The sequence below is a fragment of the Canis lupus genome, chromosome 36 (genome assembly GCF_048164855.1).
Source record: "Canis lupus baileyi chromosome 36, mCanLup2.hap1, whole genome shotgun sequence".
In the NCBI taxonomy this organism is placed as follows: domain Eukaryota; kingdom Metazoa; phylum Chordata; class Mammalia; order Carnivora; family Canidae; genus Canis; species Canis lupus.
This window is the reverse complement of record NC_132873.1, coordinates 1,476,318-1,498,312: the sequence shown is the minus strand read 5'-3', so window position 1 is coordinate 1,498,312 and position 21,995 is coordinate 1,476,318. Positions and strand designations below refer to the sequence as shown.

The 21,995-nt window shown below is 38.7% G+C and overlaps 1 protein-coding gene and 1 long non-coding RNA gene across 2 annotated transcripts; one reads left to right on the top strand and one right to left on the bottom strand.

Annotated features, from left to right (window-relative positions):
• Positions 1 to 695: 695 nt before the first annotated feature.
• Positions 696 to 2,473, top strand: LOC140625598 (uncharacterized). The gene is made up of 2 exons (XR_012024943.1): positions 696 to 838; positions 1,419 to 2,473. It is a non-coding gene; the product is annotated as an uncharacterized lncRNA (long non-coding RNA).
• A 10,071-nt stretch (positions 2,474 to 12,544) lies between these two features.
• SCG2 (secretogranin II) lies at positions 12,545 to 18,126 on the bottom strand. The gene is made up of 2 exons (XM_072812579.1): positions 17,969 to 18,126; positions 12,545 to 14,840 (listed from the first exon to the last, which is right to left on the bottom strand). Exon 2 carries the CDS (start codon positions 14,824 to 14,826, stop codon positions 12,979 to 12,981), a length of 1,848 nt encoding a protein of 615 aa, XP_072668680.1. The 5' UTR covers positions 14,827 to 14,840; positions 17,969 to 18,126; the 3' UTR covers positions 12,545 to 12,978.
• Between the last annotated feature and the right edge of the window lie 3,869 nt (positions 18,127 to 21,995).

The window sequence follows — 21,995 nt, the reverse complement described above, 5'->3', positions numbered from 1 at the left end:
TGAAATCCTCAGGTGAGAGTCACCATCCAATAGGCTTTCACTGCAAGGGCCCAATTTTCTTTCTTACACTCTGTTCTTGATTTACAATATATATGCATGGGAGGAAACGTATTATCAGAGGAAAGGGAAAGGAGGTAGCAATTTTTTTTCCCTTTTCCACCACACTCACAACCACCAAAAAATAAAAATAAAAATAAAGAAGGTAATAAAAAAGTAAAATCTTAAAAATAACCATCTCCTGGAAGTACTTTGACAAACTCATGGCGCAAATGCTCTTTTTTGATAGCCATGTGCTAGCAGGACATCATGACTCTAACAGTGATAATAACACCAATGACTGGATCACAAAATTCAACTTACATTTATATATGATGAGAAAATATAAAATCTTTATTTTGCTGATGATATCCCACTCATCCTCCTGAGACCTCATCACTGGATTACTAGAAAAACAAATTAACCTAATGTCCAACACAATAATTTAAAGTCTTTTCAGGAAATAACCTTCCATTTGTTAAAAAATATTAGATGTCTTAGATCTTCTCCTCATCTCCCAAGCTTTTCTCCCTAAAGTAGTGTTTTGTTTATAGGGTAGGAGGTAGGGAAAGACCTGAGTGTTCTAGGAGCCCCAGGAAAGAATTGGGGTCCCCTGAAGCAATGTCATCATCTCCTTCTGGTCTGTTGCAGACATGGAGTACGTCTCTCAGATCCTGCTTCATAAAACTCTGCCCAGTTGTCAGAGATTAGATGTCAACTATTAGCTCCTATGGAGTCCACCTCAACTTTAAAGCTAGGATCATGCTTTTCTTGGGTGGCTTTGACCAGAGTCTGAGTAAAGGTATGATATGATAACCTAGTGGTGGTCTTCTTGTGGTGGCTCCTTGCCACAGCATGAGCAAGATGGTATGGGGTCCTGGTCATTGCTGCCTATGCAGGATTACTTAGTCTCAGCACTTCCCCTGCCCATTCTGCTTCCTCCCTGCTGGAGGAGGTAGTTGAGGGGTCATAACCACAGGTAAACTCATGAATGGACTCTGCAATCAGAGGCTCCTCACTTCCCCCCACCCCTGACCTTGGAATGTATGCTTTGCCTACTGTTCCCACAATGGGAGCTGTTCCCAGGACATAGCCTTCAGAGAGTTAGGCATTGTTAAGACCATCCAGACTGAATGTAACTGAACCCAGTCAAGGCCTCTACATAATATTTTAAGATTCAGACAGGCAGATGCAGAGATACTCATTTTACTGCCCAAGACAAGCCTCAGACGCAAGCTTCCTTGCTTATTTAGTCTGCCATGTACCAGTTTGGAGTGGCCCTCTTTCCTCCGTTTCTCCCTGCCCTGCATGTACTAAGGCCGGTTTCGGATTTTACCCAGGAAGCTCCCAGAGCGCAAACCAACACTTTCTTTTTCTTTCAGAGGTATCAGCCAACAAACATACTGCACCCTTCCTCCATCTTGGGATCTGCTTCTTGGAGCACTCTACTGGCATCTCAGGACAAAGTCACTTGTCCAACCAAAGGCCACTCGCCCTGCTGGTTTTCCAGGCTGCTCTAACTCACAGTCTGAACTCTCTAAGTTTGTTAGAGATTAATAATGGCCACGGTATATTCAGTCTCATCTCAGCTTTCCCTGGACTGCCATGTCCCTCATGGCCTCAAGCCTGGCAGTCCAATAACGGCAATAGATATGCACAGGCATGAAATATTCAAAGTCCCAAGAAATTCTTTTCATAGCATCGTATATAAATTCTTAGGGGAAACACTCTGATTAGCTCGGGTTGGATCACATGCATGTCCCTGAACCATCACTAAAAACAAGAAGATGGGGTATTATGATTGATCAAACTCAAAACTCCACATGGTTTTGTGGTTGCAGGTAGGGAGGTACCACTGTTACTAAGCACAACACATACAGAGGAAATGGGGAGAGGCAGTCCCCAAAGCAAGGTGCGGCAGTGTGACCAGAAGAAAGAGGAAGTGGGATGTTGAGCGTACAAAAAACAAACAAACAAACAAAAATACAGTTTCTCACGCTGTGTTCCTGTCCTTAAGATTCAGTATTTTATCATAGACTTACACATAAACAGATAATTACAATAGTGCGTGGTGGGTGCTATTGAAGGAGTAGTTACTACAAAGGAGAAAAAGACTAATTCTGGGAGGGTGGTGAAAGCAGAGCGTACAAGCAAGAAGAGCAGTACCTGAAAAGTCTTCGCAAAGTTGCATCTCAAAAGTTGAACAAAAGCTTGGTAGAAAAACAAGATGGAGGACGAGGATGGAATGAGGTCACTGAGATGTGAAACATTGTGGTGGAACATCCTTCCTCCACGGAAACCCCTACTGGAGCATCTCCGTGGCACTCTGTGGATTCAGAATGGCCTAATTCCCACACCTCTCTAGCCCTGATGCACCCCTAGTCCCCAAATGCTTCCAGTTTATGGCAAATAAGAAACTACCGACTTAAGAAATCAAGTTGATCTGTTGGTTTATCTATCTCTTTGTAACTATTTTTCTTTTAATTTTATAGTCACAGCTTCATCCATAGGATGCAGGTTAGTATTTCAGTCAGGCGAAGGAGAGAAAACCATCCTAAATGAAGAAAGAATGCAGAGGGCATATTAGGTAATATTTGTGATTTGTGGATTTATTCATATATTAAATATGTAGAATAGGGGCAGCCCGAGTGGCCTTCAGCCCAGGGCCTGATCCTAGAGACCAGGGATCGAGTCCTACTTCGGGCTCCCTACATGGGGCCTGCTTCTCCCTCTGCTTGTGTCTCTGCCTCTCTCTCTCTCTCTCTCTCTGTCTCTCATGAATAAATAAAATCTTAAAAAATATGTAGAATAAATGATCAGTACACTTATGTGTATTTTACATATGTGAACATGTGAGATTAACATAGTGGAGTGTATCACATGAGTCTGTTCATGATGTGAATAACGCCTTTTTAAAGCACACATATGGGATCCCTGGGTGGTGCAGCGGTTTGGCACCTGCCTTTGGCCCAGGGCGCGATCCTGGAGACCCGGGATTGAATCCCATGTCAGGCTCCCGGTGCATGGAGCCTGCTTCTCCTTCTGCCTGTGTCTCTGCCTCTCTCTCTCTCTCTCTCTGTGACTATCATAAAAAAAAAAAAGCACACATACTATTCACATGTATTTTAACATATTATATATCATATATTACAAATATTTTTATATATCATATTAAAAAGGCATTTTTCACATAATGGATAGACTCAAAGGTGAACATTTTATACTATATTGAATTCTGTGCTTCAATGGTTCCAATTATAATGCAGTCTGAGTATATCCAAACATATACATTTTTCAAATTAAACCGTTAATTTAGCTCTGACCAGACATGAATAGAAATATAGAATGCAAAATTAGAAACTCTTCTAATTCATTTTTTGTGCGTGCAACTTTCCATAAATAGTGAGTCTTATCAGAATCAAATTTTAAGCTCAATAAATAAAAAGCACAGATGATGCTTACTTTATCCAGAACTCTGGAAAAGCAGCTAAGCCACCACAGAGGCTCAGGTGGGCACTGCCACCTTCTTATTTTCATTCTCTTAAAAGAGGCAGGAAGCCTGAAGTTTGAAGCACAAAATTGCTTCCACCAGGCTCATGAATTTTGAAGCACCTCCTGCTTTGTGCTGATTTCACATTGCAGAATGGTTCAATGCTGTAACCCTGACTCTCCTGCTACCATAGCAACCTGTTGGTTCAGAATGAATTGAACTGTGGGATTATCACTAAGGGGGAGAGAAGAGGGGTTTCTACCTTATTTATTTTTTAAGCAGTGCGCTGTGCAACACCTATGAATGGAACAACCAGAAAGGAATGATTTTCTTGTTTCTTTTAAATCAATGTTGCATTCTTAAAACGGCATGATTTTTAGATATTCGTGTAATGTCTACAGGGGTTAATTTATCATTACATCATCATTGGGATGTAGAGGACAGATAAAATCAAAATTAAAGTCTTTATCACCTCATTGAAAATTCATTGTAAAGAAAAGATGGGATTTGGGATCCCTGGGTGGCGCAGCGGTTTAGCGCCTGCCTTTGGCCCAGGGCACGATCCTGGAGACCCAGGATCGAATCCCACATCGGGCTCCCGGTGCATGGAGCCTGCTTCTCCCTCTGCCTGTGTCTCTGCCTCTCTCTCTCTCTCTCTCTCTCTCTCTCTGTGTGTGTGTGTGTGTGACTATCATAAATAAATAAAAATTAAAAAAAAAAGATGGGATTTGGAGCAATGTGTAGAAAGGACAATCATATGAAATTGGAACTTGATCTCATCAGTTTTCCCTGAACTTTAGCATGAATTGGGATTTTAAGCTTAAAATAAACCTGAAGTGTTGGTCTATGCCACCTTCAGACTTCTGAACATTTCAATTCCCATGAAATGGCCCCAGTTAAATTGGAACCCATGACAGATGGAATCAGAACTTGTTGCTTCATCACAAAGCACTTTTCTAAAATAGCTGCAGCATGAGAAGTAACCCTGTGTTTGTATATGGAGGAAAAGTGCTTCACAACATGGTCCATTTTTGTGGAAACACATAATGTGCATCTGTTGTATCCCTCTTTCCACATAATGTCTAATACTAGGTTGCAACATTGCAAACGGTTAATAATAGCTGTTGATTAATTGATTGGGAAGTTCTGTCTTATATCTAGAAACTACTTTATTCTGGGCACTGTAGAGCCACTTCACACACTTTACCCATAATTTCTTGCAATAGCCCTATAAGGTAAACATAGTCCCTACCACAGATCCAGGTAGATTAAGTGCCTGACCAAATAAAATAGCAAAGCCAGGATTTGGTTCAGTTTTGTTTTGTTTTGTTTATTAGCCTGAAAGCCTCTTCTCCAAGTAAATGTTCCATTGCCTTAGGTAGGTCAGAGGACTTTCTAGAACTGAAATATGAATGGTCTTTGAGCTGTGATACAGGAATTGACAGTCCAGCCAACATTAGAAAAGCTAGATTAGTAGGTGGTGGTCCAAACTCACCCTATCATACATGTGTGAAAACTTAATTGTTTGAAACAGAAACTCTTGAGTGTCTCTAGATCTCAGGATTAGAGAAATGTCGGCTAAGAAGTGATGCCCATCTAGGGATGCCTAGAAGGGAATCTAGGGTTGGACTCACACTCAAATCAAGGTGAATATTAAATAAGATACTTTTTAAAAGCATAACTCATGGCACCATCCTGAGATTTCAAATGTGCTGAAAACACCAAGGTCAAAGAACCCTTTCAAACAACCATGTGGGATGCACAGTAGGCAATTCACTTCACTCTTTCCTATTATATGAGCTGAGGGTAACAGGAGCACACACATGAACTCCATAAAGCACGAAACAACAAAGAAGAATGTATGCTTGATAACATCTGCTCGTTTATTTGCTACATGTCCATTGAGTAGCTCACTTAAAAGAGACAGAGGTTGGGCATCGTAGAAGATGTTGAGAGGATATTCAGAGCAGGTTTCTGATTTCAGAGTTTATAATTCAACAGATGAGGCAGACAGGTTAGATGATTAACCACGGCTATGTGGCATAACAAGAGAAATAAACAGTGCAGTGAAGGTAAAGGAAAATCCCTGGGAGAGCTGAGGAAAAGGAGTAATCAGTACACTCTTAATGGAGGCAGCAGCATGTCCACTAAACCTTGAAGAATGACTACAATGTTGGAAGAGTCCATCAGACTGAGGAAGCAAAAGCATCGTTAATAAATATGTGTTGGAGCCACTGGGTGGCTCAGCAGTTGAGTGTCTGCCTTTGGCTCAGGTCATGAACCCAGAGTCCCGGAAGGGAGTCCTACATCGGGCTCCCCACAGGAAGTCTGTTTCTCCCTCTGCCTGTGTCCCTGACTCTCTTTCTGTGTCTCTCATGAATAAATAGATAAAATCTTTTTTAAAAAATGTTTTGGAGCAACAGAAAGAACCTAGGTGGCTATTACACCATTATTTCTTAATCACAAACTGTAGCCCATTCTTCACCAGATCCTTCCAAGAGCACCATCCACTGTTCCCCAGTGATGTCCGGAAGTCACAACAACGATAATGAGTTAATGAAAGGACTTCAAGGAAAAAAAAAAAGGGTCTGACAAAGAACAAATTTCAAGGTATAAACAATACATTTTTTACTTGAAAATGTCCTAAGAATGGTAGACAGAGTGGATATGGTCATATGCGAATGATATATAAATTAACTATAAATACATATGTGAGTTTGGCCCTCCAGAAAAACTTGCTGAAGATTGCTACAATAAACCCTCTAGAAGGTAGATACTGTCTGAACACTTGCAGACAAATTGTCATCTTTGTTCCAAATCAAAAGACTTCAACTCGCCAGGAAAACTCCACTGGCGTTTCAGTCCCTGGTTCTTTTCAACCTTCAGAAGTTTCCTGATCAAAACCCACGGGGATTCTTAGCCTTCCAACAGTCAGGAATAATAGTCACAGAATAAATAGCATTAGCTGTAGTAGCTACATATTCGTGTTGGCATAGCTTATATCAGCATGTGACTAATCTCCACAGCATTTCTAATAACAGTAATCTTTTTCTTCTATGGACTAAAATAACTATAATTCTCACCTATATTGATAAAAATACCAAAATAACTATAATTTTGTAGTGCTAGAAAACAACGCCATCTTAGAGGATTGCCTAATCATGGCATAGGCCCTTCTGGTAATGCTTAAGTTGGAAAAATATCTGGAACCACTTGTCAGAAGCTGACAACTTCTACCCATCCCTTCCTGCTAAGTCACAGAGGTAATTGAGCTTCAGTGCCCCTGCTATGTTCCCTTTAGGTAAAGATGAAAGACTTGGTAAAGGAGGATATTGAAATCTGAATCAGGAACTTTATTTCATTAATTTCATTCTATAAAAATTTTAAGTGGTTCTTAAATCTGTATTGATGTAATAAAATTGCTGTCTCTTTATTCTTTCAACAAGAATTTACCTTGTTTTACTGTACAAGACTTTGCCTCTCATTTTCAATTCATTAATTTCATTGATGACTAGTTTCTATGCATTTTCTATGTTCCAGTTACTAATCTAGGGAGCTAGAGTGCAACAATAGATAAAGCAAACAATAGCGACCCCCAGAGAGATCACATTATAGTGGTGGAGAAGTGGGCAATAAATAACACTATAAATAAAGAATGCTAGAAATAGGACATGCCTGGGGGCTTAGTTGGTTAAGGTCCAACTCTTGGTCTTGGCTCAGGTCTTGATCTCAAGGTCATGAATTCAAGCCCCACCTTGGGCTCCATGCTGGTGTGGAGCCTATTTAAAAATAATAATAATAATAATACTAGATGTAGTACATGGTAAAGAGAAAGAGTTAAGCAAGGAATAGAAACAGGAAAAGTGAGTAGGAGTTGAAATTTGAGGAGGAGTGGCATGGAGAAGTCAATATTTGCACAAAATCTTGAAAAAAGGTAAGGGAAAAATCCATGCAGATATTTTGGGAAAAAGCACTTCTGAAAGAGGAAATAGCAAATGCAGAAGTCTTGAGGTGGGAATATGCTTGGCATATTCAAGAAACTCTGAGGAGGCCAGTGCCCATGGAAAAGGGGGCGAAATGGGGAGCGTACTAGGACATGAATTTAGAGCCAGAACATGTAGGTGCCTGTAGATCCTAGCAGTAACTTTGGCCCTCACTCCTGGGTATCATCTGATCTGGATTATAATTGGGTCATGTTGGTTGCTGTTTTTAGGTTGTAGTGAAAGGAGAATGAAAGCAGGGAAAAATAATAAGAAGATATTCCAATAACCCAGATGAGGATGATCATGGTTGGTAGCATGTCGGTAATAGTGAAGGTGGTAGGAAGATGAACTATGGATATATTTTGAAGTTGAGACAACAGGATTGGATGCCAGTTCATGAATGAGTTATAAGATAAAGGGAAGAGTCAGAAACAAAACCATGGGTTTTGGTATGAAGAGGTCAGATGGAAAAGTCTGTGAAAGGAGATGGAAATTCGTCAAGGAGTGGGAAACCAAGGGTTCTACTGTCAAGTTACAGGTGAGATACCTATTGAATATCCAATGAGGATGTCACATAGACAGTTGAATTAATGAGTGTGGAGTTCAGGAAAACATTATGGACTGGACATATAGATTCACCTAAGGAAAGAGAAGGATTCCAAGGCCTGAGTGCCAGCCTCCAATGTTCAGAGGTTGAAGAGATTAAAGAAGGGACAGTAAATGATAAGAGAAGGAGTAGCCAGTGAAGTGGAGGGAGAGCCAGGCATGTGCAGTGGCCTGGATACCAAGAAAAAGAAGGTGTTTAACAGTCCCAAATGCTGCTAGAACAAGTTAAATAAGGACTTGGAACTGAACATCATACCCAGCAATCTGGAAGTCATTACCAAACTCAACAGGAGCCATTTCGGTGGAGTAGGAGTAAGAACCTGATTGAAAAGAGTTTGAGACGTGAGAAAAGAGTTCGGTTAAGTGCACACAACTCTTTATTGAAGATTTTTTTCTTTAAAGGGAAGAATAGGCATGAAACATCGGTGTAAGGGAAGGCAGAGTCAGGAAAGATTTTGTTTGCTTTTTAGTTGTTTCATTGGTTTTGCAGATGAAAGAAATCGGAACCTATTTGCACGCTGCGAAAGATCATCCAGTAGAGAGGACAAAGTTGATGCACAAAAAACAGAGAATTTCTGAAGCAAGATTCTCGAGTAAGCTAGAGGGCAGAATTGAGTGCACAAGTGGAGGGATCGGTGAAGACAAAAATACAGTTGTCCACAAGAATGAGAAAGCAGAGAATATATCCCCACAGAGGCAGGTGGGTAGGTAAAAATGCAGCTGGGCCTCTAGAGCTTCTCTTTAGATGGCTTCATTTTTCTCAGTGAAACAGGAAGCAAGATAATCATGTGCATATGAATTGTGAAGGTAGAGCTGAATATTTGTGGACAGAAGGAAAGTATGAAATTACTGTCTAAGGGGAAAGAGTCCTAGTACAGGAATATATCAGAATTCCCCCATTATGGGCCATGTGAGGTCAGTAGGCATGAGGTCAGTATAGTTGTGTGTCTTTCTCCTGTTATGTTCAGTTGTAAGAGAGAAGGTAACAGTGTGTGGAGAAGTGGACTTTACTATGAAACACGAGAGACTGAAGGAAGTTAAGAATATTTACAAGGAGTGTAAGGACGAACTGTGAAATTTAAGATTGGCATGGTGGGTGGTGAAGAATAGAGAGGGTGAGAAAGAGTGGAAAGATGGTAGGGTCCATGGATACCATCTCCTTGGTGGATGTGGGTGATGATTGGAATTCAGTTCTAGAGGAAGTGCACTGGAAATATAGAAGGGAGTTGTTAGAGTGAAATTTAGATTTAGATTCAGGTTAGGTCATGGTTATTGACCTAATGGTTATTGCAAGTGAATAGCTGACAGAGGATGGCTCCTGGAAAGGGTTAGGAAGACCATCTTCAAGAATGTTAGAATTGACAAGTACTTTGAAGGAGCAATGCTGAAAGGAGTGAAGTGAGGAGGAGCAACTATCTTTAATGAGTGAGGGGGAAGTGACCTGCAACAGGGGATGAGTGCAACCGCAAGGGGTAATGGGTGTTACTGAGCGATGCCTGACACGCAAAGTACCAAATCAATACATTGTACACCTCAAATTCACACAGTGTTATTCGTCAAATATATTTCATTTTTCTAAAAAGCCATTAGTCTGGCTGTTCTAGGTGTCCAACATTTTAGCTTGACCTTTACTTGGATTTTGTGACCCTCTACTTAATTTAGGTTTTAATATATCTCATTTGAATCGGTTTTACTTTCACCTGCATATAAAATAATTTTCACTGGTAATAAAGCTGTGTAATGCCATACACCTCCCCCCACCAAAAAAAAGTTGAAAAATTAAATGTCCCAGAAGCAGCAAAAAGAAGAAAGGAAGAGTTTCAGGGGCAGCAGCAATCTCGGAGGAGAGAGGTATCTTTCTTCTAGAGCAAGAAAGTAAAGAGACTATTCAGAGAATAGATTAAGGATGCAGGGGATTTTTGCTGACAACTGACCTTGAGTATCAAAGGGCATAATACAAAATGCTATGGGAATATGGGAAAGAGTAGGAACTAGGGTAAAAGAAAGGTGTTATACAAGGTTTAGTGGGGTTGGAGTGTGGGAAATGAGGAATAACTTGGAAGTTTTCTCAAAGAAGGCACAACCAAATTAGTCCTAATTGTTCCCAAGGTGGGTAGGGTGGAGCAGCTGTGAGTGCTAAGGGGACAGAAGGTTGGTAGTGGGGGCCTTGACAAGAGACTCCCAAGCTTCCAATGGAGGCATGGAATCCTATGAGGGATGCAGTCTTCATGCCCAGGCAGTTTCTTCTCCTTGTATTGGTAGCCTACAGAGGGCATCTGTTTGAGGGTTCAAGCTACTCCCTGACTTCTGCTGAAGGAGGCTTCTAGCCAGAGAAAGACGTTTTGTTTCTCTAATCCCAACTAATTTGTCATTTCCATCCTTAAGTGGGCTAGAGCTTTCTTTCTTATGCTAGAGAGCAAATGCACTAAAGCACTTATGAAAAAAAATCATTGGATCAGAAATAAGTCTGATGACTCAGTAGCTGGGGATATGGTGGTATTGCAAAAAAGAGGGAGATACTTGATGACTGGTGTTGCAGAGAAGTCAGGCAAAGAATACACATCCCAAATTAAAGTAGCTCCCCAACGGCTAATCCTGATGCCTGTAATGTCATCCTTAGAGAATCATGGAATTTCTAGTCTGTGATTCTATGAAAAAAATGTCACACTTTACCAGAATGAGTGCAAGGTTTGACATACACAGATCCACTGATCTGTATGTAAATCCCAGCCAGGAGACTCATCAGCTGAATCATGTCCATTAACTTCTACTCAATTCCTAACCTCTGGGTAGAATGTCCAAACATCACAGTGAGGGCTTTTCTGTTGGGTGGAGTCATGTGCCAAGTTCTCATTTCTGCTTAGGGTGGCATGAAAATAGTCACTGGGTTGATTTGGGATACTAGGAGTGACTTTCTGTGTGAAACAGAAAGATAAAGAGAATATACACAAAGGGCAGAAGATATATGTGGACATCTGCCGAGCATGGTATATAATATGTACCTAGACCTTAAACTACCCAAGTATCCTGGATCTCTCCATAATCTTCGATTCATAGTACTGTCTAGTGAGGTAGTCTCTATTTTTAAAGTATTTGAGTATTGAATATTAATTAAATGGGTATTAATTAGAAATGCTGTAGAGCTTATTTACCTCTAAGGTCTCTTGCACTTAACAGATCCTAGAATTCCACAAAATTGTGTGATAATTAGAAGAGTCTAGGCAAAACCATAAAAGTAGAAAAGCTTATATTTAGTGTTCTCTCTGAGGCATGCAGGCCCTCTCATTTTGCCTTCTGACCACTCAAGTGTGGCCTCCCCTCCCTACCCCTGGTACACCCACCCACAAACACATAGATGCCATGACTTGGAAGTAACCCGGTACCGAGACCTCACGAGCCTCTCACCATCCCACTTCCGAAGTCCCAACTCAGCTGACAGGGCACTGCCCATAAAGACAATGTAGGGAAGTGGTGAAGAACCCAGGCTTCAGTAACTCGTAACGCCAAGTACCTTTGAGAAAGTTATTTAACCTTTCCAAGTTTTGCTTTTCCTGATGTCAAACAGGGATAATAAGAGACTTGTGACTGTTACAGTACAGACTAAATAAGGTGAGCTGTTTGGTATAGTGTCTGGTGTGTAATAAGCATCCAGTAAGCAGTAATTATTTCCTTGCTTCTTTTTAGGATTATCACTGTTTTGTTGCTATATAGATTTTGTTGTGGCTGCTGTTTTTGCTAATGTTGATTCCCCCTTGATACGTTAGGATGCTGGTATCACTCCTCCAACACCATACGCATTGAGACAATCACACACTGCCTAGCCCCATCAGGATCCTCTGAGCCCCATCAGGATCCTCTGAGCACTTGCAAAAGAGAATGCAACTGGAGTTTTCCATGTGCTTGTGCCCATTCACTTACCTGACAGGTTGAGAGACCATTAGCCCCTCTCAAGTCATACAAAAGAGGCATCAGCCTTGTCTTCTGAGGACCAGGGGGATCTGGAAATAGGTAGGTTACTTACAAGTCTGTAGTTACTTCTGAGTACTCTGAACATAGCTTTTTTTTTTTTTTTCAATTCTGGTTATGGATATGGAAGGTTTAAATTTATTATTTATTTATTTATTTATTTATTTATTTATTTATAAATCAAAGGTGCAAGGTATAATTCTGACAATAAAGGGCTTATAACCATAAATCATATATGTGAGAAAGCCATAGGCAAGTGTTAAGCAGTGGGCTGTTAGAGGATTTTGCATTCTATAAGTATATAGAGCATAATAATATATTTACACTTATTTCTTACCTGCGTTGGCTGTGGAAGGTAAGAATTTTCTCTTTGGGCTCCATAGTCATCTCCAGAATGAATAGTCCACAGTTGTCAAGAAATAACATTTATTAATCAACAATAAAACACACAATAGAAAAGGCCTTATGAATAAAACTATATATTTATAATGCTTTATTTTTTTGCTCCAGTACTTCACAAAACACTACAGACAGTAACAAAATAATTCAATAAATATTAAAAACTGTCAAGAGAATCATAGGACACTCTTTATCATATGTGAGCATCAACAATGCCACGGCCATTAAATACACTATTAAACACTATCACAGATATCTTTCTTGAATAAGGGATATGATTAATTTTTTATATCCAGAAGTCATAACATTGACACATATCCATACACAAGAGAACAGGTCAGAATAAAGGAAGCAGGTACCCCAGTGAAATGGAATCATCTGCCTGTACATCATTTAAAGATATTACAGTGTTAACAGGATAGAAGTCAACACACTAAAGAGAAATGTTGGGGTTTTCTTGGGGTTGGAGGAAGAAAGTAGGGCAATTGATGAAAACTCTTACATATTTTCCATTGCTCTTTTAGCAATATGCTCCCTTCCCTTTTCTGCCTTTTCTTGGTTGAGGTATTCCAGCACTTTCATTAACAGATCTTCATCCAAGTACTGTCTGTTTGGGGTATCATCATTCTTTGGGGGCCCCACAGGGAGTCTTTTGCTTACCGAGGCCAGCTCCTGAGAGCTGCCTTGGTTCAAATGCTCTTTGATGGCCTGTTCAATTTGGTCCTCGTCTTGTAGGTTATCTTCAGATGAGACTTGACTTGGAACTCGCTTCACCTGGTTTGAATTCATGATCTCAGGGTATTTCGCTAGCATCCTGGCCAAGTACTCTCCTAATTCTTGATCCTTGTCATTCAGGTTTTCATACGCTATTTGTCTGTTCTCAATATCCGGCATCCAGGTACCTTTGGGAAGTTGGTTGGCTCTAGATCTTCCAGGACCATAGGGGAGTCTCGGCAGAAGTTTCTCTCGGTTATACTGACCAGAAAAATATGGAGGCTTTTGGTTTGCTGGACTCTCCATCCCTAAAAGATTTAGAATGTCCTCAACAGTGAGCCCATCTGGTAGGGCCTCTGCCACAGCACGACCAGGTGTTTTGGCATAGCCATTCTTGGAGAGCACTTTATTTTGGAACAGGTCTGGGCGGTCTACATCAACCTCTGCGATGTCATCTAGGTCAACGGGAAGTTCAACCTCCTGCTCGGGTTCCACTGATCCATTTGGCTTCTCTCCAGTTTTCAGCATATCAATTAAGTCTTCAGGGGGTATCTGTAAATTCCTTGAGATTTCAATCAGCTGATAAATAGACTGAGAATCAAGTGGTTTCTCAAAAAGCCTGGTTGCTCTTTCCCCGTTCTGCCCATTCTGTGACCTCCCACTACCCGCAGCATTCACTAACCTTTTCAGGTATGCAATTACTTTGGAGACATCATCTGAGAGTTGGTCTTTACTCTCTTTCCGGAGATCTTCATCTTGGAGGCCCAGCTGCCCTGAACGCTTCACTTCGTCGTTGATCTGTTCATTTTTTTCTATATTCTCTTTGTTGTCTTTTACCTCTTCCTGGGTTTGATCCTCTATCTTTTCTTCTACTGGGTTCCAATCTTCTCCCCCAACCACATCTTCATAGGCAATGTTATTGGCCTTGTAGATGTCATCTTCATCATCCGTGTACAGTTTTTGCTCCTCATCAACTCTCTCACGCTTCTGGTTGTTTGGTCCTGTCAGTTTCCCCAGCTCTTGGAATACAGATTCTAGCGTGGCAAGACTTTGAGGAGTATATTGTTCCTCTACTATTTCATTTGTGCGTTTAAAAGGGTTATCCCTGGAATTTTCTTCATACATAGGAGGGAATCTCATGTGCTTGAGCTTCCTTTCTGGCCACTGTTGAGTCTCATAATCATCAGACATGTCCATTGGAAAGTTCTTTTCTGAATTCAAGCCATAGGGCTTTTCTTTTGGTAAAGACTGAGGCTCATTCTCAGCCTGTCTCAAAGCTTCAAGTATTATCCTCATCCACTCATCTTCACTCAGGGAATCCCTTGTATTTTCTGGCAAATGATTTTCATCACCATTTTCTTTTTTCTGAAGGGGAACAGAGACACCTTGGTAAGGATTGTAGTCTGGGCTGTTTTCTTCCTTGTGAGCTTGTTGTCGGAGTTTTTCTATGTATTCTAAAGCTCTGATCATTTCAGGACTGGGAAACTTTTGGACATTTTCCAATCTGAGATCTGGTTCCTTTTGAAGCAGCTGGTTTCGCTGAAATGAAGCTGCTTCATCCCCAGAGATGAGGAAAATTAAAGGGATGAGACACAGGGCTGCTCCAAACCGGTGAGTCTTAGCTTCTGCCATGTTTGAAAGATGTCCTTAAAGCATAGAAAATATGAGTTAATAGAAAGGAAAAACTAGAAGACACTATAGCAAAAGAGGTAACTGACCATTGAGGGAAAATATATAGCAGAGATTATTTCACATTACATTTAGGATGACTCTTTTTTAAAGCCATACATATTTCCTATATAACTCCCATAAGCTAACTACAAGAATCTAGCAAAATTGTTACCCAACTGCATCAAGTTTGCATGGCATTCACTCTGCTAAAATAATAACAAAAACACTGATGTGAGGTTTCTCAAATTTTATTTTTTAATTTGCAAAACACGTACTTTTTTTTAGTATGCATTGTCTGTTTAAATAAAAAATTTCCAAGCTGATTTTTAGTTCCCTTATATAGCACTGCTATTCAAATCATTGGTAAAAAAATTAGCTGGCTTAATTGAAAACATGCATGTACACACACACACACACACACACACACACACACACACACAATGATTTCCTTGATGTTGTATCAAAAATCCTGTGGTTTAGCTCCTGACTTGTACATCTGACTTTGTTGTAGAAACACCACAGCAGTGACATTATAAATGATGAAGTAACACAGCATCTTAATGTCAATCATACTGAATTGCCTTGTGGATGAGTTCTATTTACATACATTTTTCAGAAATAACTTGTTCTCACTCTGACACCAAACCCAGCTGTCGGTTTTAAAAGTTCTCTACCTTAATAACATCCAGAACATTCTCTGGCCCCAGCTAGTAGGCTAACCTAGTGAAGTTTCTGTGTAAACATATTAAAAAGGAAACTTTTAGGGATCCCTGGGTGGCACAGTGGTTTGGCGCCTGCCTTTGGCCCAGGGTGTGATCCTGGAGACCCAGGATCGAATCCCACATTGGGCTCCCGGGGCATGGAGCCTGCTTCTCCCTCTGCCTGTGTCTCTGCCTCTCTCTCTCTCTCTCTCTCTCTGTGACTATCATAAATAATAATAATAAAAAAGGAAACTTTTAAAATATCTGTGCTCCAGGCTTCTAATCATTTTATTTGTGACTGTCTTGCAAAATGCAATCATGGTTATATTTTTCATCAGCCTTCAAGAATGCATAGTAAATAATAACAGATGCTACAGAGAGAACATAAGTTTTCTTAACCAGTCTATTTCTGAACTTGTGAGTGTTCAGATTCAGCTTGACTTATGTCTGTGTCTATTTTGGTGTGGACCTGTGAAATCTTAAATGACTCATACTGCTAGAAAATCTTAAAATAACCACTATGTAATTCCCAATTTAGATAAACACAGACGATATGTTGAATTCTTCCTACTTAAAAATCTTCATTCATTTTTTTTTCCTCCAATGCCTTATAATCTCACATATGAATTAGCAAGGGGATTATTTTTTTACATGTTTTACATTCAGCATTGCTAACATTGAAAACCTATTTTAATATTTGCAATTTTTGTTACAAATAAATGTAAGAAGAGCTCACAAGTTTATTCATGATATCTTATTTGCATGATTTTGTGATATATATATATATATACTGTTTTGTGGGTATGACATTCTATTAGTTATCAATTATAGAAAATATCATTTTTCATCATTTGGTATTTTAGTAAGCTTCAGATTTTAGAACTAGCAGTGGTTGTAGTTATAGAAATTTCTTTAGCATAAATGCATATATTTATTAAAATGATCCCTATTAGATCACTTAATTTACTGAAAGAGAAAAATCTTTAAAGGCATGTCAGAGAAAACTTCTGAAATATTTACTATGAATTAATGTTTACTATAAGAAATTTTATTCACAGATTTTTAGATTTAAATAAAAGTACATTATAATTTCTTCTTTATATATATATTTATATATATATAATTTCAAGATTAATTTAGCTTTGATAATCTATTTTCAACATTGGCATTTGAAATAGTAATTTTAGGAACCTTAATGAACTTATTTACTTTGAAACCTTTATCCTGCAGTATTCTTAACATATGAGTTATGTGCTTGTCTTTAAAATCATTATCCTGTCGATGAGCTTACTGTGGAATTGGGGCAGAATTTTTAATGCAGGTATTTAAACCACAGCCTAACACATGCTATTCCTTGGTCATTTATAAGGTTTCAGTTTGGATGACATAGTTATTGCCTTTGAATAAGACTCAAGGGATTTCTTTCCCAGGTAGCAGTTTTTCTACATGCAGAAGAAGGTTTCAACAGCTCTAATATCCTATGTACAATTTGAACTAATGTCTCATAAGCTAAAATGTCTTTTCTACTGAAAGTAAAACTAGGAACATTGACAAATACAGGTAGATATATCTAATTTGAGAAATTCCACTAATTAGGATATAGAAAAAAACATGTCCCATTAAAATTTTTCAGCAAAATATTGTACAACCTCTTTCACTCAAAACATAATAATCATAGCTAACACAATTGCAAATGTTTTCCTCATGGTAATTCAAAATTATCAACTTTCATATCCAACCTATAACCCAGGATAATATTCCTCCTTGAATAAAAGAAAAAAAAAAAACAGTACTCAAGATAATTCTAGTCTTACTTTCCTGGGGCTAAACCTAAGAAATAACAATGTAAGCCTTTCAGAGTATACCAATTCAGAAAATAATTTTATATAGGTTATTAATTTTGAGCTCTCGTAAGGTAAATGTCAAAGGAAAAGAAGAACTAGTTCCAAAATTGGTTGCCTCTGTGACTCATGTGTTTAACAGCTTCGGAATGATTGGAAACCTACTGCTAAGAATATTAAACAGATAAATTATATCTCTGGCTTCGTATCTAGTTTTTAAGAGAAGAAACAACACATGAAGGAAAGAAAAATATCAGGGCTAGTTAACTTTACATTAATTGGGTATTGACGTTAAAATCCTTAACTTTTTCACACTTCTTACATATGGTTATCCAAATAGCATGGTGGTCATAAAATACCTAACAGCAAGTGGTATCGATCCTAGATTAACTTCTATAGGTACATATCGTGTCCTTACATTGGCTGAAGAGCAGCAGGTTGCTATTCAGTGATTCTTTAGATATAAGGTTGCCAAAGGGTCTTTTTCTTCTCAGCTAGGAATTAAGGAAAGAAGACGCAATTTAGAACTTTCCAGTAAATCCAAGGGAAAAGCGGTCTTACCTCCTTTTTACAAGGCAGGGGAGGTCCACAGCATGTTCCTGCGGGTCCGCCTGGCGAGCTGCTCGGGCCGCTTCAGCACCCGGACAGCTCCTCGGCTTATAGGGAGCCGCCGGCCCGGTCCGCACTGCCACACTGACGTCACCCGCTCAGCCACAAACCCGAGCACAAGCGAGTTTTTTCAAAGAACCCGAGAGAAAATAATCACTTTATATATTTAAGGGAGGGGGGGAAATGCTGCATGCTTACGCCACCTGCCTTTCCGTGGCAAAAATTGCAGTTTTCTTTTTTCTTTCATCAAAATTTTTGAGGCTTGGGATAAAACGCTCTGCACTCATTCCCCTTAGAAATAAAGAAATCTGCCAGACGGACATGGCTAATTGAACTGTAATCTCATCCGTGTTCTAATATCTGGTGATACGTGTTTCTTGATGCTATTGTTTTTGTCGTTGTAAAAAAGTTTTACACAAAAGGACTTTTTTTTCCTTCATTGCCCACAAAGAAATCACATTCCCGTTCCCTGGTATACTCCAGGAGGAATGGAAGGCACCTTATGAAAATGAAAGTCGTATTTTGTAACATGACCAGAAGCAGCATTGTTTTTAAACTCAAATTTATTTGAATAAAAAGGAAAACTCTCTCCTCTCCTCTCTCTCTCTCTCTCTCTCTCGTATGAGAATAAACTTTAAGGCTCTAAGGAGTTGAAATTTTGCTTTAGAGCTACAATGTAATTTTGAAGTGGTATCCCTAAGATTTCAGGTCTACTGGTTGATGATTCTATATGAATCTGTTGGTATCTTTTACAACATCTGTCTCAAAAAAGGAAGCTTAGAAGTTGAGTATTAATGAAAATACTCCATTAAATTAAAAAAACAGATTCTTTAACTGTTAGAGAAAAATATAACACATATGTAATGGGAATTCATCTGCAAGTGAGAGGAAGTTGAGCTATAAATATATTCCCCCTATGGAATCAGATGAATGAATTGAATACCCAGGGAATAATATAGTCGTTAACTCCCAACCTTTCAGATTTGTAATTCATGACCACAGCTCTGCTTTGCCAGATAGCATGATTATTTATTTTAATAATTTATATAAGTCTAAATTTTTAACTATTTTATTAAAGATATGTTTCCTAAAAACTATGGTTTGAAACATACTCTAAATATTAAGGATGAGCACTGGGTGTTATACTATATGTTGGCAGATTGAACTTCAATAAAAATAAATAAATAAATAAATAAATAAATAAATAAATATTAAAAGTATCTTGCTGTATAAGAGATCCCTTTAAATCTCAGTTAAATAAATAACCAGCCACTGATTTATCCATCCAATAAGTTGTAATGCCTACTAAATGCCAGATACAAAGATGAATTATATATGTGTGTTAGCTTTTGTATGATATCATATATATGTGTGATAGCTTTTTATGATATCACATATATATATAATATATAAGGTCCTAGATAGATAGATAGATAGATAGATAGATAGATAGATAGATACTTTTAAGGACCCATAAGCTGGTGGGAATGACAGACTAATTATTTTGGCATGAATTGGAAAGCACTAAGAAAGAGGTTAGCCAGATGTGTTTGGGAAGCATTGTGGAAAGCTATTTGGTTCCATATTCAAATTCAAGGGAAAAATTCAGGGGGGTGGAGAGCCTCCTGGGAAAAGAGCCTTCACTTAGATATGTCATTATCAGGTTTTATTAAAATGGTTTCCAAAAAATAAAATAAAATGGTTTCTAACTATGTTAGGTAAACCACAGTTCTCTTGAAATCCTCAAGTAAATAGGAATAGTTTAAATTTTAGGAAAAAAACAAGGGAAAATTAAAATTACCCTTGATTTTTCCCTCCTTATTCTCCTATTGAAAATATTTGATTTTTCTAAATGACCAGACCAGCATCATCTATGGATTGACATGGAACTGATACAGGCTCAGACTGGAACCCTAGGGCCAATTCCCCAAAATTTGTGTCCTTCATAATGAGTTTTGAGAGCAACGTCTATTGCTAGGTTGAAGAGAAAAGGTTGAAAATCCCATTTTTCAACCACCAACTCAAAGTTAGCTCTTTTGCTGATATTTTTGTTAGCTATATACACATAATATTTTCTTTAACCTTGATAAATATTTAAGCCACTTTGAGTTTGACCTAATTTGTTTTCCAGGAGTTCTGTGTGGCCAGTTGAACTAACCAATATCAACAACACTGCCCCCAGAAAATTCTGGAAGTTTAATCTTAAAGGGTTGAATTGGTTCAACATGGTCCCAATAGCTCTCAAGGAAGTCACTCTTGATCAGGCTAGTTCAGGAATTGAACTTTTTTGGCAGGGACCAGAAGCTATAGTTCTTTTAAGGCCCCAAAGTCAATCTCTTTCTTGAGATTAATCATGCAAAACCTCATTCAAAAACTCCAATGGAGATGTTAGAAGGCAGCTGCTGGGATGAACTGGCTCCATCAGCTACAGGTGTGGGTAGAATAATGAGCCACATGTGGATAACTGAATTTCTGCCTACTGTATGATACTATGATAAATACATTTATTGAGTTCCATTATGTTCCAACCACTGTAGTTGGAACTTCTACAACCTAATTTAATCGTCCTGTAACTACAATAGATAGTTATTTTTATCTCCATTTTGCAGAGGATGAAACTTAAATTCAGAAATAAGTAAGTCAGCCACAGTTGCCTCACTCATAACTGGTAGAGGTACAATTTGAATTCGTTCTTTCCAAAGCTGTTTCCATAATAAAGACTATGATTTAGGTACTCTGCTGGGTTACAGGAATAGAGAAATGAGTATGGCAGGGATCCAACCATTAAAGATCCAAGTCCAGAATGTAGCCACTTTGACCAAAATCCTCAGGGGTTGTCCCAATTGCTTTTCTTGATCACTGTCCAGATGGCCTACGCCCAGACTCCTATCTGGGGCAGCAAAAATAGAAAACAAGAGTTGACATTAGATCGCTTTATTGATGCTTTGTGGCATATTATAATGTCTTCCAAACAAGAGAGTATTTACTGAGTTTGAAAATTCTACTCACCAGCAGCCTGTGTTCTATAGATTTTTCCAATGAGTTATATTTAATATAACTCTAGAAATCAATTATTTTTCCCAGTAGTTGTTTGTTCTAAAGAAAACTATTTTCTGAAATAGAAATCTATTTGACAAAGTTAAAACATAATGTATAGAGAGAAAGCAGTGCTTTTGTTGACGTGAGATCTTTTAGAGCATGTATATTACAGATAACCTATACATCTTTTTATTACTAAGCCTGGATAAAATCATTTTAAATGTTCCTTACAAAATTTTAATTTTCTGTCAGGTCCAAATTGCCAACTATCATTGCCTCCAAGAAACAAAGCTCTATATCCTGAACATTTTCAAAATAATTATGTACTGTGTATGATAATAGTCTTTACTAAATTAGCTTGAATCTTCACCATGTGCTGTTAAGATCAAGCCAATCATTCACAATTCAAATCTAAGTAATTTGAATGAACTAATTTGTTTCTATGATCAGAATTTCTTAAATCTTAGTCATTTCATTCTTTGTTACTCAATTTCATATTTCATTTAGACCAGACTTTGATATTTTTTTTGTCGTTTGTACAAGCAATCTTAGTAATCCCTCAATTTGAAATGTATCTCTCTTCCACTCCATTACGTTTCCCATTTTGTTTCAATTTATAAGAAAGCAATTAAGATTCAGAAGTCAATGTGGCTTCTTTCTCCTCATTCTCTCATCTCCTTCTCCCGTGTCTCTTAACTCCCTTGTCCTTCTCTCCCTTGGAAGTTAAGACTCATGGAGGAATCCAATCTGCAGCAGGTATGGCCTGAGGTCCTCCAGCATTTACCAGGGGCAGGGGGTGGTGTGCACTGTCTTCCCCAGACTCCTAAAGGCCTGAACTACTTCTTGCTCATTCCTCCCACGTCTGCCTCCCTTCTCTTCTGTTCACTTTTCCTTCTTTATACGTCTTGTTTACTCTTTGCCTCCCTGATGCACTGCTTCC

What these genes read in the sequence shown, in the direction of transcription:
- SCG2 (XM_072812579.1), bottom strand. Translation starts at nt 14,826, where the DNA reads ATGGCAGAAGCTAAGACTCACCGGTTTGGAGCAGCCCTGTGTCTCATC.